The sequence below is a fragment of the Amblyomma americanum genome, chromosome 4 (assembly GCF_052857255.1).
Source record: "Amblyomma americanum isolate KBUSLIRL-KWMA chromosome 4, ASM5285725v1, whole genome shotgun sequence".
Taxonomy (NCBI): domain Eukaryota; kingdom Metazoa; phylum Arthropoda; class Arachnida; order Ixodida; family Ixodidae; genus Amblyomma; species Amblyomma americanum.
The window spans coordinates 155,225,471-155,244,409 of NC_135500.1; the positions used below are offsets into that span (position 1 = coordinate 155,225,471).

The 18,939-nt window shown below is 50.6% G+C and overlaps 1 protein-coding gene across 1 annotated transcript; it reads left to right on the top strand.

Moving 5' to 3' along the window:
* Positions 1–9,936: 9,936 nt before the first annotated feature.
* On the top strand, positions 9,937–12,487 carry LOC144130421 (uncharacterized). The gene is made up of 3 exons (XM_077664344.1): positions 9,937–10,770; positions 10,893–11,026; positions 11,095–12,487. The coding sequence occupies exons 1-3, from the start codon at positions 9,955–9,957 to the stop codon at positions 11,117–11,119; spliced, it is 975 nt and encodes a 324-aa protein (XP_077520470.1). The 5' UTR covers positions 9,937–9,954; the 3' UTR covers positions 11,120–12,487.
* Positions 12,488–18,939: the final 6,452 nt, after the last annotated feature.

Genomic DNA, 18,939 nt, shown 5'->3' on the forward strand with positions numbered 1-18,939 from the left:
GATGCGGAGAAGCTGCCGGCGAAACCGAGTGGAGAGGGGGAGAGTGAATCCGCGTTGTCATGCCCGGCATGCCTTCCAGCCCAAATGCATAAACACGCGGACTCCCCGATCCGGAATTCCAGAAAACCACCGCGAAGGCTATTGAGCCTTTTGGAAGAAACGTGGCTGCAGGAATGTCGGAAGCAGCGACGACAATGGCGTTCCCACGTGTTCGAACATGCCATCGGGTCGACGAACGGAGTGTGGTCCTCTTTAGTCACGCTGGGGTTGAACAATTGCCCGAGAGCTGCGCCTTCGACAGAGGTTCCACGTTCCGGTCATCAGACGACGAAGTACAACATCTTTCAACCCCTGCTGGGAGACAGCCCGCATTCCTGTGTCAAGCAGGCGCCTTCCTGTTCCACATGGGCGCAGTCCGGACCCACGTGCGCGCCCACCTGGAGGCTGTGTGGACGACAACGTGACAGGGTCCTGTTCCCTTTCCTTCGACCGAGCTGCGAGAGAACATCAGGACCGCCCTGCCATGGGTGGCACCATCACTGTCATCGTCTGGTTGGACATCATTCTTCGAACTATTCCCCAGCCAGGGATCTGGGGAATACGAAGGGTATATAACGAGGTGCTGGTTTGGTACCAGAGAGCCCCTCTTGAGAGAGACATTTTGCTGGGAGACACTTCCGACCTCGAAGAAACTCCCTTTACTGAGAGTTGCTCTCACCTGTACAGTATGTAAATAGTCGTTGTATAAACTTCTTGTTTTTCCTTTCGTAACCACGTCTCCAATGCTCCTCGTCCCTTCTCCGGACCGATCACGCTACCTGAATCCCAACAGCGTCCACGGACGCAGATGAAAAGGAACGCCCAGCGAAACAGAGCGGCGTATAATTGGATTGGAAAAACATTTTATTTGGCCGCCGTGGTGGCTCAGTGGTTAGGGCGCTCGGCTACTGATCCGGAGTTCCCGGGTTCGAACCCGACCGCGGCGGCTGCGCTTTTATGGAGGCAAAAAGCTGAGGCGTCCGTGTGCTGTGCGATGTCAGTGCACGTTAAATATCCCCAGGTGGTCGAAATTATTCCGGAGCTTTTCACTATGGCACCTCTTTCTTCCTTTCTTCTTACACTCTCTCTATCCCTTCCCTTACGGCGCGGTTCAGGTGTCCAACGATATATGAGACAGATACTGCGCCATTTCGTTTCCCCAAAAAACCAATTATTATTAAAAACATTTTATTTCGTCAAGAGCTCGGTGATCGGAGGGCCGTGTTAGGTGGCCGTTAGTCTATGACTGTTGGCGACATGGTTGGCCCACTCGACGGCCCGGACTCGCGTCGTCGGGTCTGAGCTGGCCAGCACAGCCTCCCATAGCTCAAGAGAAGAGATTTGTACTTGCTCCGCGGGAGGCGGTTCTTCCTTACAATCCCATAAGATGTCGTATGTGGCACGTTCGCCACAGCGGAAACATTCGGGTTCGTATTGCGAGGGGCACACGTGTGACAGTTGCGCGGGGTTCGTGAGGGAGCGCGTTTGAAGCAGTCTCCACGGGGTTTCTTGTGCTTGGGACCGCGTTTTAGCCGGAGGGGGATAAGCTCGCCTGCCCAAAGTGTAATGGTGGGTAATGTCATGAAATGAGGTCACGGCGTCTCTCGTGAACCCCGGATGAAGAGGCGAGCTCCCTGTCCGGTTGACGAAACCTCAGGCATTATTGTGAGCTGCCTTGTTCCCTGGATTCCAAATCGGTTCGACCTGTCTGATGGGTTGGGCTGCTTTTTAAAGAATACTAAGGGTGATGGATGCTATTCGGCCCCCCGCGAAATTGCGTTCCGCGAATTTCGAGTCGCTTAAAATTATATCAGCGGTGGTATTAGCTAAAGCTATTGCCGCCTCCTCCGCGATCTCGGAGGAGCTTGTTTTGATAGTCGCAGCTGCGAGCAGTCCGTCGGGGCCCATCCACCGCCACCAATGCGTAGGCCTGACTTTGCAATTCGACTGAGCCTGTTCCACTCGGCCAGCTGTAGCTATCGCGTCACTCCAGGTTTAACCAGAGCTGAACCACAGCCATTTTGTTCGACCTTAAGCACCGGAGCACGCGTCGCCCCATACGGTTGTTTGCTTAGTAATAGAGGGCATTGGAAGTTCTCGACCGACAAAGCGCACATAAACACGAATGGGTGGAGACAGACAGTAAGATATGGGTATGTGCTAGTTGGTTACCATGAGTTACCAACTAGCACAGACGTATATCTTACTGCATGATGTTCATGACCTCGCACTTTAATGGCAGCAGTTTTGCTTAATTATAACTACTTGATCTTTTAGTACAGCATCACTAAAGGCTGCGCTTGATTCATTTTTGTATGATGTAGGTATGCTAGGGAAATATGCCATTTGAACCGTTACTTCCTTGCGCGCTGAATTTTATAGCATGCGGTAACCCAGCAATTAAAAACGGTGAGGGGGTTTTTGCTGCTGAAGTAGCAGCCGTTGTCGCTTGGCGGGCACGGTTGCTTAGCACCGCAGTGTTGCTGTATATGCACCGTATATACTATGTACTATATTTTTATATAGCGTATACATGGACAATACAGCACTGGAAACCGCTGATAATGCTTCAAGTGTGCCGCTTCTGGGCTAGGTCGCGCACATTAAATTGTGACCTCCGGCTAAAAAGGGAAAAGCTTCATCGCCATCATCATCATATATCCGCTTCATGCAGCTGCGCTACATTCGTGTACGTCATGGAGGATGGAAAACTCGGGTGAGGCCCTCGATATCCGAGCTGCATGCCAAAAAGTGTGCCAGAAGTCACGCGCGTTCGCAAGGACTACTGGGAGTATTTGGCCGACGGCGCCTGCAGCCAATAGTAACGTTGGGTGCAGCGCCGTCGCCTGCTGCGCATGCGCAAGCGCGCTGAGACGGAGCCCAAGTAGGGTGGGGGGAGCAGGGGGGAGCCTTCACGCCAAGATTAAAAATGTGACATAACGGCTTTTCCTGAATTATTTCCTTCCTCCATGGTGTACGTTGTTACGGCCGGGTTTCCTTACGATGCCGCAGGCGGTAGGTATAAACGCGATACGTAATGAGTGTTATGTCCCTGTTTGGTGCCGCAATATGGAGTGTGAACTCCACCTGGAGATCAGCCCCGGGCCGAACCGTCCTTCGTGAAGCGGCAGTAGACCAAAGGGACTCGATTGCCATTCCACGACGAGAAGGCGACGTGTGGGAGGACGACCCCTCTCCCACGGATTTCCTGGAGGTGCCTTTCTGCCCCCGACTGCTTTTCTGCCGTTGCGGGCCGCGCATCTTTCCCGCGCGCCATGGCGAAGGGAGCAAAGAGACCGCGGCGCACTGGTGAACAGTTCCACGGCGACAAGTGAGAGAGGTGGGCGTACCTAGAGGAGACAGTTTCACGATCTGAAAGCGGCAACGACGAGCCTCGAGCATCTTCGGCTGCACGGTGTGCACCACAATTGAGGCGCTGCAGAGAAAGCTGCAGGCTACGGACGCAGAGGTACAGAAACGCCGTGGAGAAGGATTCAGGAGCTGCAGTACTTACGCGGAGCCCGGCCACGCAAGTCTTCGCAAGGGAACGACGCTACCTCTACAGAGGTCTCCCACGACCACAGTCGGTTCACCCATAAAAGGCAAGGCCAACACCCAATCCCTGTAAGACCCGCCGACAGGATCTCCTGCACACACAAGGTAGATGGGCAGAGAAGCCAGACCGAGTGGACCGACGGGAACGTCAGATGGACTCTGGCACTACGACTACCCTGCGTCGCAACCCCGCCCGCGCACAGGCACTGCCCTACTCTGCCGAGCCGATAGGTTCGGAGCAGCCACGCCTCGATGCGCGGCTCCTTTCATCGGTACCAGCCCCATGGCCCCCGGGCCCGACCGCGGATCCCCGTGGCGTCACCGCGCAGTGTACCGACCCCTTCCAGATGGTTCCATAACTTCTCATCCCATGCAGCTTACTTGAGGGGGCACTCAGCGCTGCGTCGACCTTCATTACCCACGACAACTCCGGTATTGGATGCAGGACTCATGGCGCAACTGGCACAACGTCACAACCGCCTGCGATGAGGACCCAGCCACTTACGTCGCAGCAGTTCTCTTGGAGACTTCCTCATGCTCATGCTCCCACCCTCGACTTGTTTGGCGTAGTAGGCAACTACGTCCGACACCACCTTTCCCAAGTGTCTCTTTGTTTCCCTTGTTTGGGGCCGGTCTTCTGGGATGAGAAGAAAAGGGAAAAATAAAAGCGAATAAAACATAAAAGAACCAGGGCCTGACAGCGGCCAAAGCGGAAAATTTAGATAACTGTGACCCCAGAGGAGTCAGTAGACCGTCCTTCAAGAGAAGCTGTGCTCGAAGAAGAGAGTTAAAAACCACAAGAGCCACGAGCGGCTGACTGCTGGTGCTGTGTAGAATTCGTGAAAACACTTTTTAAATGTACTTATAACTGCTTCCCATCAACGTCCTTCTGAGTTGTGATTGCTTCATTGAATGGTATCGGTTGTCGTTTCATGTGCTCCTGTGTACAGGCACTCCATCTGGAATAAAACCACCACAAAGGCTATCAGAACACAAGCACGAATGGCTGACTGCTCGACATCCTTCAGCACCCTGCTCCGAAGGAACGATTGCATGGCGCAGTCGCAACGGCGATGTCTGCATTGGAAGAGCAAAAATATACGGCCAGTCATGCATGCACATTCTGGTGTGTGGGTTCGGCAACGTTTCTGGCGCAAGCTTGTTGGCGAGAGCATTCAGGGATTTCGTGCTCAGTTTATTTCTTTTTCTATTCGCTGTTAACTGCTCTCACCTCTCGATCATGACAATGGTGAAGCAATCTCTAATGGCATTCGATCAGCGGAGGCTGCCAAAAAACTACAGGATTGGACAATTCACTTCTTTACAGCGGAAATGCGAAAGCCTTTTCATTTCCTCTTTCTCCCTTCATTTTTATTTCCTTTTTCTTTCTGTGTTTACCTTTTGTTTATTGTTTTATTTTTTATTGTTTTCCATCGCCATCATCATCGCTTTTTTAAATTCTGCCTACCTTAGCTGAAACAGCCTGTATATGCGGTGTTTGGTATATGTGACAATGTATAGCAGCCGCTTATATAGAATGGCTGTTATCCAGGTGAGCTTATAATATTCAGTCTTTGTGAGAACTGCCGTGCGGTCGCAGAAGTCGTCATCATCAGCCCGACAATATATACGACCACTACACGGCGAAGGCATCTCCCGATATCCCTCCAATTAACCCTACCCTGTGCCACAAACTCTAATTTCATTCGCCCACCTGACTCTCTGTTGCCCCCTGCTATGCCTGCCCTCCCTTGGAATTCACTCTGTTGCCTAGAATAGAACATTGGTTATCTTCTCTTCGCATTACTTGACCATTTCTTATTTTTGATTCCCATTATAGCCATACAACACATGTGATTGCCGAGAAACCGCGGCAGACCCGATGAAGAACACGCCAACGCCGGAGCACTGTGAAGCTGCACTGTTCAGCTGAAGATCAGCAAGAGTTGATTGGCAGGGTCTGCAAGACGACAACGGCTGCTGGGGCCCTGCACTGAGGATCCCATCAAAGTCACCGGAGAAGACATCTAAACTGAGGGCTCAATAAAGTTTTTCACTCTGCCCTCTTCCTGTCCCTTAATGTTACACCTATCATTTTCCTTTCCATAGCTCGCTGCGTTGTCCTCAATATAAGATGAACCCTTTTCGTTAGCCTCCATGTTTGTGCTCCATAGGTGAGTACCGGTAAAATACAGCTGTTGTACATTTTCCGGGCGGAGCCAGTAGCGGCAAAGTTTCGAGAGTATCGTCGCCAATACCGCCATGACGTTCGAGTTACCTTTTCGCAAGCAGACGCATTTTTGAAGCGAAAAGCTTCACTACGCTAGTCAACACCGCGCTTCGCGCGACCCGGCGTATGTCGGAGCACGAGTGACGTCACGCACGGCGCAGGTGGCCGCCGCCGACTCCGTCGCCTGACCTTTCGCCGCTGCCGCGCGTCTCTCTCTCTCTCTCTCCCTAGTCACTACTGCGCATGCGCCACTAGTAGCTCCGAACCACAGGTGTTTCCGCCACTGCGCAGCGCCGCGCCTTTCCTCAAAATCCAACTTTCAATGTTCAGTTTTCTCTTCCTTCTTTCCCTCCCTTCTTTATCCCTTCCTTTACGGCGCAGTTCGGGTGTCCCCCGACATATGCGAGATGGTTACTGCGCCATTTCCTTTATTCAAAAACCAATACAAAACAAGTGACCCGACGGCGTTCATAAAATTCATTGGCGTTGAAAATCTTTACAAAGACCGTTAATTTTCACGAAAAGTGCACAACTGGCTCCGTGGGTCAGTGGAGACGTCAATCTCGCTTTCATGTACGTGGCGTTGGTGTCCACTGCAAAAGCCTGCTTTGATTGCGTTCCGCACAATGGATAGGCAGCGCGCCCTCCCTGCCACCCTTGGAGACAGCATACAGTTAATGGTTGATCGCGAGAGATTCATCACCAAATGAACGCTGCGGCCTAGCTACTGCTGCAGTACCGCATGTCAGCCACAACGCTTTCAGCGCTAATGCATTCAGGCCAAATCTCTCTCACCACCACCACATGTATCAAAGCACGAATGAGGCGTCCGCTTATCCAGGGAGCCAGTTATGCGCCCTTCCTTTGCTCAAAGCCATCGCCGCCAACGCCAACGCCAATGAACACAGTGAACGCCGACATCTTTCGCTTTGTATATCCTGGATTAGCTGAGCCACATTGATTTTTTTTACCTAGGTCACCACTCGTTGCGTGAACAAAAAAAATAATTATATTTTTGTCTTTTGATGCCCAGGTACGCGACGCTAAGGCAATTCTAATTGCAGACGAACTCGGCAACGCGTTGAAGAGTGTGCAACTCCAACTGACTTCAACGCCGTCGCTTCGTTCACCAGTGCCATGGAGAAACGCTCAACTGCTAAGTACCTGCACCAATCGCTTGACAATCACTGAAGGTAAAAGGCCACTTCTGACCCAGTTGTGATATTTGATTTTGTTCGATTGCCTAGATTGGGCGTACTACCTAGTGAGAGAACGATGATAGGGCTCATGATTGGATTTCTTGCGCTAAGCTGTCATATGGGTGCCATTGTTGTTGACAGGACGTTTGGCCCTGGCTACAAAGAGGAGGACGAAGCCTGCACACATAGCGCGTGCCAAGCAGTAGGCACGTACGCCGGTAATGGTAGAAATTGTTCTGCTTTAAAGGCCGATCGCGAGCGGTTGCCATTCATACATCATATGATATATCCTACCAGTGATCGAAGAGGTCGCTATCAAGGGCGGCGCTTACCAGTAGTGGAACATCACGCTGCCATGGACGCTGACCGAGGACACAGCGCAGGATGGCCAGCAGAGATTTCTGCTTTGTCCGCATTGTTTCTTCCCGATCAGCTGTTCCCTACTCAAGCTGCGGTGGTTGTTACCGGGAGGCACACAACCCGACAAGGCTCAGAAGCGCGTCCCTCCATAAGAGATCCTCGCCAGCAGGATGTAGAGAGCGTGGATCCCGTGGAATACTCGCACACTGCCTCCGCTGTTCCGGAGCCTGACTACGTGTCACATCCTCCCGCGTCCGAAGCCACTGCTCAATCGGAGCGGACCAGGCCGGTGAGCCCTACACTGGAGTCGGTACAAGGAGGGGGGGGGGGGGGGGGGGCGGGTGATCGATACGGTCGATACCAGTGTGTCCCTGAAGTAAAGGTGGCAAAGCGCGTAGAGGTCGTTTTGTAATTAACCCCTACGATACTTACTCAAAACGAGGTTCAAGAAGCGTTGAATTTCAGTGACGGCGCCAAGGGGACGCACCCGCCGGGGTGGATCAGTGGTTTGGGCGCTCGGCTACTTATCCGGAGTTCCCGGGTTCGAACCCGACCGCGGCGGCTGCGTTTCGATCGAGGCGAAACGCTAAGGCGGCCGTGTGCTGTGCGATGTCAGTGCACGTTATTGATCCCCAGGTGGTCGAAATTATTCCGAAGCCCTCCACTACGACACCTCTTTCTCTCTTTCTTCTTTCACTCCCTCCTTTATCCCTTCCCTTACGGCGCGGTTCAGGTGTCTGCCGATATGAGACAGATACTGCGCCGTTTCCTTTCCCCCAAAACCAATTATTATTATTGTTATTATTATTATTCAATTTACTTCCCTTACAACCCAGTTCGGGCGTCCACCGAGATATGTGAGACAGGCGTCCTTTCCTTAAATTGTCCAACGGGCCACGCGTCGCGCCGAACGGGCGTTGGCCTTCCGTGGACTCCTTGGCAGTGCTGCAACACGAACGTCGCGTCTCAGTCTTAAAGACGAAGCTTAAGCGTCCTCCAAATTTTAACGCGACAGCGTTAAGGAGCTCGTGTCGCAGAAAAGCCTGCATGTGTCGTCGGCGTCGGCGTCTTTGGCCGTGAGCCAGTGGACCCCTGAACTGCGTTGTAAGGGAAGGGATTTTAACGTGACTGCGTTAAGGATTGATTGATTGATGGATTGATGGATCGGCCGATTTATTGATAGATCGATTGATTGATCGATGGATTGATTAATTGATTGATTGATCGATTGATAGATCGATTTTTCCTTCCTGAACTGCGCGATTCGGGTGTCCAGCGAGAAATATGAGACAGGCGTCATTTCCTTCCCTTACGGCCCCACGCTGTCGAGTCTTAAGCGTCCGTTTTAAGCGTCCTATAATTTTTTAGTGTTGATTGAGGTTCCCGCCATTAGATGGCAGCACATCGAGGACACTGATTGGCCAAGGCGCTTACTGGCGCCACTGGCGTTTGCTTGCTTCCCGCCGGCGGGCTGCCGTCTCGTAGTAGACTCGTGCCGTGAGGCTGCAACTACGGTGAGCCGCTGCAACGTGAACGTGTAGTTTTGTATAGGTATGTTAGGCTTAAATGTTCGGGTCTTCTTGGGACGCGTTCAAAGCTAATTTTAACGAAGTTTGCCTTAGTGCAATTATCATTCTAGCTTTAGTCAACTATTCGTTCATTTCAGATGGGTTTTTGCGGTATTTTTGCGGGATTTTTTTTTCAGTCGGGCGCTTTGTTCCTTGGGAAGACCGTTGATAGTTTTACGCCTTGATTTTTTGAAGCTAGACTGCCGTTCCGAAGTATTTTTAACAAATTCCGCGTAGTGGAATACCGTTCTCGTGCCAGTGAGGTATTTTTTTTAGTTTTACGACACTTTCCCGACAACTGCGTTCGTGCCGACCGTTGACTGACGCTCCTCGCCGCAACTGTTCCGAGGGTAAATTCTGAGTTTACAGCTTTCCTGAGCGGCCGTTTTCGAATATTCAAAAAAATTTGGCCTACTAGTCGCGTTCGACTCATCAATTTGCAACATTCCATCTTTTTAATCAGTTCCGTGCCCATCGCCGCTTCTGGCTTACGGAGTTCGCGTTTGTTAGGCCAGTTACAAGATTTTTTGGCAGTATCTGGAGTGGTGGGGTTCGTTGTTTCAGGTCTTTAGGCGCGTTTTTTGCGGCAATGTAAAATTTTGTACGTTAACTTGTCGGGAGCAAATATTTTCTGAGGAAGCCAATATGGCCGTTCGAGTGCAGATTTGCAGGAGGGAGGCGGGGAGGCCAGCTTAATGGCGGAAGACAGGCGTGGCGTCTTGTCAACCTGGCGTTCGCCATTTTGAATTATCCCCAGGCCGCAAGGACTTGCGACAAAAGTATTAGGCCCACATTTTTTTTACGATTCGGTGTATAATTTTTTACGCCGACACTAGCGTTTCGGTCGGCTTCCTTTGAAATTTTGACGTGAATTTGAGGATTTTGTGCTTTCAGCCAGTTTTACAGCTTGCTCCGCGTCTCAGATTTGAGTGCGGCGGGGCTTTTCTACGGGTGCGTGTAGCAATTTTTTTCTTTGCAGCCGCGGCAACCACTACGAGCCAAGATGGGATCGCAACAGTTCTGCTTGAAATGGAAGAACCACCAGTCGAACATGCTGGCCGTGTTTGACCAACTGCTGTCTAGCGAGGCGCTGGTGGACGTTACGCTGGCGTGCGAAGGTCTATCGCTGAAGACGCGCAAGATGGTCCTCTCCGCCTGCAGCCCCTTTTTTCAAGTGCTTTTTGTCGAGAATACCTGCAAGCACCCTATTGTTATACTGAAGGACATGGGCTACATGGACGTGAAGACGATAGTCGAGTTCATATACCGCGGTGAGGTAGACGTGTCGCAGGACGATCTCACGGCGCTCCTCAAGACTGCCGAGACTCTGAAGGTCAAGGGTCTCGCGGAGGACACCAACGAGAACAAGAATGGTGGGCTCGTGACCAGTGTGGATGGTGCTGCGGACGCCGAACCCGTGGGTACGCCGCGTGCCGAATCTCCACCGCTCAGGAAACGGAAAAGGAGCCGCCGGCCTCGGCGGTGCTCACCTAGCGACTCCAACAAGAGCGACTCTGAAGACACTCCGCCGGCGACGCGTATCAAGGGGCCCGGTAGTCCCGAAATTATTGAGGACGGTAGTATGTCTAGTGATCGCGTGACCAACCTTCCCGCCGCGTCTCCTTCGAGTCGGACTTCAAACGTGGCGTCGTCGTCGTCTATGGCCCTGCCTTCAGGCGCTCGTCATGGTTCAAATGTTCAGGGCAGCATCTCTCGGCATACTCAGGACTCGATTGGTGACGACGTGGGGGAAGGCGACGATGCAGACTTCTATGTGGAGCCTTTGGACGTTATGGAACAATCTACGACGACCGAGAACGTAGGTGGCCTCTTGCTGCTGTGCTCCCCGTTTAAGAGTCTGTGCGGTGGACTCCGTTTTTACCGTAACGATTGACAAACATGTTCTTAGTTCTTACGATGCGCCTTTTTTTTTGTTCTCAGGTTCCAGAGTTCCCGGACGTCGCCTCATCACCACAAGCACTAGGGGACGAGTCACAGCAGTCTCATCACACAGGGTCCACATCCGGCAACTCTGCATCCTTCATTGCCTTCAGACACCTCTATCACGAGTCAAGGTAAACAAAGTTTTGCTTAAGTTTCTCGACCCTGTTGCTGACACCGCCTCGTAAATTGTCATTTGCAGTAGACATCGAGCCGCCGACATCTAGTTTAATACCATATGATGACCAGACGATACCACCTGTGGTTGCCGCCTCTCCTGCCGCTGCATTATCCGGGGACGGCGCGTTCACCGCCATAGCGGTCATGGACGCGTCTGGCGTTCCTGCTATCGCCGGCCCGTCCGGTTATCAGCAGTCGACGCCGTCTCATGGTACGTATCATGTCCCTGACCACCCAACCCACCCCCACCTTTTTTTTCTGCTTCACGTTTGCCCCACGCTGATCCTAGCCTCTGTGGTGCTTCGGGGTTCAGCTTTGCCTGCAACGCCGGGCGCTGTGCACATGCTACGATTGCATCGGGCCCCACTGAACGCCGGTCTCTGGTTAGCTGCCCTTTCTTTGAGCTGTAATTTCACTCTGAGACGCTTTGTTCTCATTTTGTTCGAGACCGCCGTTTATTTTTTAACTCTGCTAGGGAGCTGTTAGCCGTGATGTTTTGCATTTTTCTGTATCGCCATACTCTGTACAAATTATACAGCAGTAAAGTTATTTTCGCGTGCTGCTTCCGGCACGGAGGCTTCTCAGAAGACGTCCAGTCATTTGTCGGGTGCCATGTGTCGTTCAATAATCGGCGCTTTGTCGCGATGCGCTTTCGGTTTTCTGGATTCTGGAGCCGCCGTGCAGAAGCTGCGTTCGCGTCCTGGTTTTCTGAGGGCGCCTGGCCACGTCGAGGATGACTTCTAGCCTGCGGTCTTCACTCTCTGTGTCGGTTTTCGCGTCGCGCGCAATTTTTACATCGTGCGATTGGTTCAAGCATCAGTGGAGACTCCGCTTCGATGGCAGGTTTCGCTCAGTGTCCTTTGATGTTTCCAGCTTTTTTTAAAATTTGTGTAGGTTAACTGCTAGGGCCTTAATGTTTTAATCTTAACCGTGTGTATTAGTTGTTCTTGTATTGCTCTGTATTTCGCCCTGTACAACATGAAATAAACGGGGAATTGGTGGGGTTTCTAGTTTTTTTACACGAATTTGACACGGGGCGAGCAAATGTGAATGGATGTTTGTGTGCGCGTGTGTGTGACTGCAAGATTCCCAATACGAATAATTTGATTGCTCGTCTCGATACACTTCGCTACACGGGGAATGGCGGTTGTCAGACTAGCGCCACTCGAGCGGCCAGCTTCACTAGTATTAGTTCGGTTCTATCGCCAGGCTTGCGCTCGGTGTCAATGACTGGTGGATTTGGCCGTAGAACGCACTGACATCACTACACACGTAGCGGCAGCGTGGTGTGTGTGGGTGCCCTTTGTTGGGGGTGGCGTGTGTGCAGGTGCTGTGCATGGCCCGTGCAGGCAGACCATTGTTTCCACGAGCAAGCTGCCAAGCGTCGTTATGTTCAAAATAAATCTTGTTCGAGGTATTTCTTTGCGTTCTGTGTACTCCTCCCTGGCACTTGCGCGAACCGTTTCGGGTTTGCAGCGGTGCGAAAACTTCGTCGCTGCATTGCAGTAGGTATGGAGTTAAATGAGATGTAGACTATAATAATATTAATTGGTTTTGGGGGAAAGGAAATGGCACAGTATCTGTCTCATATATCGTTGGACACCTGTACCGCGCCGTAAGGGAAGGGATCAAGGAGGGAGTGAAAGAAGAGAGGTGCCGTAGTGGAGAGCTCCGGAATAATTTCGACCACCTGGGATCTTTAACGTGCGCTGACATCGCACACGGGCGCCTTAGCGTTTTTCCAGTCCCCTTTTGGTTTTGGGGGAAGGAAATGGCGCAGTATCTGTCTCGTATATCGTTGGACACCTGAACCGCGTCGTAAGGGAAGGCATAAAACGGTGTGAAAGAAGAAACGAAGAGGTGCCGTAGTGGAGGGCTCCGGAATAATTCCGACCACTTGGGGATCATTAACGTGCACTGACATCGCACAGCACACGGGCGCCTTAGCGTTTTGCCTCTATAAAAACGCAGCCGCCGCGGCCGGGTTCGGACCCGGGAACTCCGCCTTTTCAGCGAAACAGCAGCTTTTCAGAAGAAAAGCCGTGACTTGTACATTCTGTCTCGACGTTTTTAACTGACCGAAACACGTGTCATGAGATTATATTCGAAAACAAAATACCATATTGTAAGAATGAAGCGGTGCGATATGAGAGGAAACAAAAATCTATAGTTTTAATTTGTCACTGAAAATCCCCTGAAATCTTGCCGTGAAACCTTGCCATTATTGGTGTACCCGCCAAGAGGCCGTACCTTGGTAAAGTGTCTTGTCTGAACATTTTGTTTGGAGCTGTAACCACCGTCTACTATACCGGAGCGCGGACGAAAAGGTCACGTGAGTGATGTGCCGAGCGCGACAGCCGACCAAGCAGATGGACAGGAAAGTTCTAGGATCCCCCAGATGGTCGAAATCATTCCGGAGCCCTCCATTACGGCGCATCCTCTTTCACTCTCACCTTTATCCCTTCTCTTACGGCGCGGTTCAGGTGTCCGCCGATATGTGACAGATACTGCGCCATTTCCTTTCCCCAAAAACCAATTTTCACACTTTCCTCTTGAGGAATATTGGTAAAATGCCATTCGTTCGAACCCGACCGCGGCGGCTGCGTTTTATGGAGGAAAAACGCTAAGGCGCCCGTGTGCTTTGCGATGTCAGCGCACGTTAAGGATCCCCAGGTGGTCGAAATTATTCCGGAGCCCTCCACTACGGCACCTATTCTTCCTTTCTTCTTTCACTCCCTCCCTTATCTCTTCCCTTACGGCGCGGTTCAGGTGTCCAAAGATATGAGACAGATACTGCGCCATTTCCTTTCCCCAAAACCAATTATTATTATTATTATTATTATTATTATTATTATTATTATTATTATTATTATTATTATTATTATTATTATTATTATTATTAATATTATTATTATTATTATCTGAGAGAACCTGCCATATGCGCTTCACCCTATTCTTATCCTTCTAGTATGATCCGGATGAGCTGTCACTACCTGCGCTAAGCAGATCTATTCCCTTACCACTTCCAGCAGCTCGCTAACAATTGTGAACTGCTGTTCCCTTGCTAGGCTGTTGAACATTACTTTGGTTTTCTGCATATTAATTTTTAGACCCACCATTCTGCTTTGCCTAACTCATTTAAAATGCTTTGGAGTTCATCTCCTGAGTGACTTAGCAAGGCAATGTCATGAGTGAACCGCAGATTACTTAGGCATTTTCATTAAAGGGGCCATTACAGCCTATTTTCACGCATACACTGCTTATCGCATTTAATTCTCAACTTGTTAAGCTCATATTCCCCCAAGTTTCAGTTGATTCTGTGCGGTAAAATTTTTTTAAACAAATTTTGTTCTCTTTTTTTGCAAACTGCTTGCTAGTCTGGCAACCCCTGTTCGGTGACGGCAGATGGGCATCCCCGCCCAGCGTCGTCTGGTGCGCGCTATTGAGATGCTTGCGTGCACACCGTAGATGGCGGTCGCTCGAAAAGTTTTCTTTTTTTAGCTTATCGCAATAAAATACATTTGTCAGCTTTTTCATTTCGGCAGCCGTCAGCTTAGTACGCGACTTGAGTGATCCTTAAGAAAGCGGACCCTTTTTCTGATTGTTGAGGAAACAGAAATCGATGAACCCCTGCTTTATTATTTACGCTCGTAAACATGTTATTTTTTATGTTATGAGTGTGGTTTACTTTGAGCAGTCAAGTGCGTCCGTATGTGAAAAGCGGCACGTGGCGTGCATGCCTTCGCTGACGTGCGCCGTGAAAGCCGCGGCGTTTTGTAGCTGGCTACCAATTCCTTGTCCGCTATTCATCGCCTCGAGTATTAAACTCAAATTATCACAAGGTGGCACTAAAGTAACCTTGAGGCACGAAAGGACCAGAGAAAACTGCCGAATGAGAGGACTTCCCCGCTGCATGTGGGCATTTGTAAAGCCTGGACTCCATGTACGCGAAAACTCGCGCGAACGCGAAGGCGACGGCGGCAAGCGACGAGCGACGCCGTCGCGCGAAGCAAAATGCATGTGTCGCTTGCCGTGTCGCTCGGATCTGCACCCACAGAAAATTTCGCTCGTCGCCCGGAAGTCCCCCACGCGACTGGCCAATCAGAGCCCCCCAAAGCCGTTTCCGGTTTGCCCACGGTTTCTCACGGGCACATCTCACGAAACCAGCCCGTCGTCTTGGTCATCGCCACCGTAGAGAAAATATTTGGTTTTGTAGCTGAAAGGCAGACCCGCACGATTTAAATAATTAAAACAATCTACTTGTTGGGTGCGGAGGGCTAACAGCATTTGGAGCGGGCTACGCGAGCGGGCGTACTGCAGGGAGAGATGCGTGTCGAGCCGCGGGTACCGGCGCTCGATCCACCGTGCCGCTGCGCCCCAACTGTGCAGAAACACTCGCGGCGCGCATTCTCAGTGGTATATTATAGTTTGCTCACTTACAGTCAGGTTGCGGTGACAGTTTATGGGAGTGTTTTTACTAAGCCGGAGTGCACAGGCACCGAACGAAGGCACACCTCCCCCGTGAACCCGTGATGTGACTTCGTCTCCGCAAGCACGCCTTTGGCTATCTCCACTGCTGCTACACCGCTGCCGTAGAGGAAATATTCCTTTGGCCCTGACTATGAGGCACACTCACAAAATTTTAAGAGAGAGAACAGGTTACGGCCGTGTTTCTAAGCTTGAGTGCGCAAAGCACGGAATCCGCTGCGCACGTCGCGGGTTCGCGTCGCCTGCCGCCTTCGCTTGCATGGAGGTTGCCCACAAGCGACAGAGCGAACGCCAGCCGTCGCCGCCGCCGTCGCCTTCGCGTGAGTTTTCGCGTACATGGAGTCCAGGCTTAAGTCAAACCCACATTCCCTTCGGTTCCTAGAACCCTTCTGCAGGAACCAAGCCGCTTGCAAAACTCTACGCGACTCAAATGCTTTAACTGTCCGCACCGATGAATAGTCGCCGCCGTCTAAATGAGTGCTTGAAAATAATAGTACATCATTTAGCGTTTACTGTGCGTGCGCATTGTGACCAAGGAATGCGACCGTATCCCGATGATTCCGGCCCATGCGCCCCGAAAAACCGGTCGCGCCATATTGCGACAGCCGGCGGCACGGCGGCGCGTAACTCAATAGCGATGAAAAATAAAAATTAATATCTCGTCACGCATAAAAGTTAGAGATTAACTCTCTCGCCTAGATGTTAATTCTTCTTAAAGTTTTTTTTTAGTAGAGTTTCATCAATGTAGTTTGCATCCGGCGTTTACCATGCGCAATGAGCTACGATAGCATGGAGCCTATGGCGGGGTCCTGAAAAATACCCCACTTGACTTCACTTTCTCGCTAACCACCGCCCTAATTTGCAATATATCGACAAGCTATCCGGCTTCTGGTAGCGTAATGTCCGACATTTAAAGAAATATAAAGTATTTTACATTTGAATGGAGCAAACGTTTTCCTGCACTGTTGTTCTATTGATCATGCATCTTCAGCATTGGCAAGGAACGTGTGGCGCCCTCTCTTGGTGTGTTGGCAAGGCGCACGTCTCTGCTACAGCGTCCCTGCTTTGGTAGGTTGCTTTGGGAGGTTGAGCCGTGTCGTACGAATGCGCATTTTTATCAAAACTGCCCCATCGGAGTGAGGCTATGACCATGGAATGCTACATAAAATGCTACACGAAAACGCGTGCCTTCTATGAGCATGTAGAGTAATGTTTAAGTAGACTCTTTTGCTTGACAGGTAAATCTTTTATTAAGCGCGTACAGTGGCCACATGGGCATGGGTGATAGTGGAATTGCGTGCGCATTAACAGTGCAAAGGAATGAAACTTCCAGGTACTTTCGTTCAAGCAGTGAAATGCGTAATTCCCGGGCGCTAATAGTTACAGCTCACTCACCAATACTTTTATATGGTTCTTGCATTGTCCATTGAAAATATTAAAATCCTGTTTTAATGACTACAATTTAACACTCATATTATTAGCCTCAATAGCAGACAGCCCTTCGAAAGTTTTGTCGATGTGGTGAAAGTGCAGCACGGATGCGTTGAAGTGAATGTTGTAAGTGCTGCACTAAATCAGGCGGCAAACCTGATGCTGCGTTTTATGGCAGTAGGTGATTTGTCCAATGTAACAATTAGTAGTGTGGTAGTTCACAACATTTTTCTAGGTTGGTGAAGTGCCTCTCATGATTCGATCGTTTGTCGTCGATAAGGGCTTTACCATTGCTGTAATCGATGTTAGTTTCGCCAATTATGTCAACGGTGCACGTAAACTATGAACCGCTAACGAAGACTTCATAGAATGACATGCTGGGAACTATTCTGAAGAGTGTGCCATCTGTTCGGCAAGCAAGTAAATACGCCTTTACCCAGAGCAGCAATCGAGAGCCATACCTTAATTAAATGTTCTTGATTGTGATAGTAAATTTGCTGAGAAATGAACATCAGTTATTGTCGGATAACACGACGTTTCAAATCTTACTGGGTTTCTCCAGCGCGGCGGCTGGGCGCTAGTTGGAACCTGCCTGCCTTACGATTCAAGCCCAGAAATCCCGAATGCCGATGATGAAGGCAAAACTCCGAAAGGTACCCACTAGTCTGACGCCATGCGAGCCTTCCGGCGTCGTCATCAAAGCCGAGCTAACAACTCAAGTGTGAACATTGGGTTTCTCAACCTGCATGGCACGGGAAAGTAATGATATAGGGAGGAGCAATACTAGACCTTCGACAGTGAGGACATGGTGGTATATGAGGTTGCGGAGACGCATCGCCGCTGACTCGGAATAACCACCAATACAGCCACAGTTTCACTGGGAAGGGCGCAACTGAGATGGTGCGGGGCAAAAGGATGGGGGAGGGTGAGTGCTGTGGAGGAGCGATACATGATGGACGGTGTTGTACTGATCATATCTGCATAGATCAGCGGCAGCCTGCTCGGATTTTCTATGCTTATTGCAGTTTTGTACCTCAGTTGCCCGCGGTCGGCATGAAGGCAGCACCCGTGCTACGCAGTGCATAACGGAGGCTGTACTCAACCAGAACCACCATAGATATTACTCATCAGTGATTTAAGCAGTCACATACAACCCTTGGACAAATATCAAAACTGCAATGTTCAACTGCCACTGCAGGCCGCAGACAAACTGTCACTTGAAATGGTAAACCTTCGCGCCACCTATGAGGCGGACATGTACATGGTGCGCTCGGAGCAGTCGTGCGTGTATTGACTATGCACTTGTGTCATTCAAGCTGACGAGGCACATTGCCAAAGTACACATTGATGAAAATGGACTGGCTAACACAGGCGTGACATCAACCGCATCAAGCTTACCTTCCCCACATCAACTTAGCGCAGAGCACCGAAGAACAACGTCAACCTGCCAGTGACAGCTTATGAGGCTGTTGCCGCGAATTTGGAACAGCGTCTACAGCACAAGGATACAGTAGACTACTGTCAATATGTCGCTGAGCTCAAACGCATCATGACGAAACACGAGGTTCGGACGAACTCCCGTGGTGGGGTGAAGTACGCAAGGCCTGGTGGGTCTGCGAAGTGCAGGAAGACCTCGCAGAGCGTAGAACAGCCAACAGACTGCATTAGAAATCCGTTAAGCTGCTTCCAAAGGGCTAATGCCATCAATCCTGAAATTACTAATTCCAGTGCAAGCGAAATATGGAGGCCGTCGCGCAATGTAAAATAGCGGAACTTTTAGCACTAATTGAGCGGGCCGAAGACCACCCGGAGCCCAAGACCTCCAAATTTAACCCCCTTCCCATTTTGCGGAATAAAGTTTTATACTACTAATAACCACCACTGTCCATCACAACTGCAGACCGCAAAGGTGGCTGCGCATTTTGGACTTACGTATCTACCTTAGACA

Coding starts and splice junctions, on each gene's coding strand:
- LOC144130421 (XM_077664344.1), top strand. CDS start 9,955: ATGGGATCGCAACAGTTCTGCTTGAAATGGAAGAACCACCAGTCGAAC. Junction 10,771..10,892: donor AATCTACGACGACCGAGAAC/GTAGGTGGCCTC, acceptor TTTTGTTCTCAG/GTTCCAGAGTTCCCGGACGT. Junction 11,027..11,094: donor CACCTCTATCACGAGTCAAG/GTAAACAAAGTT, acceptor TGTCATTTGCAG/TAGACATCGAGCCGCCGACA.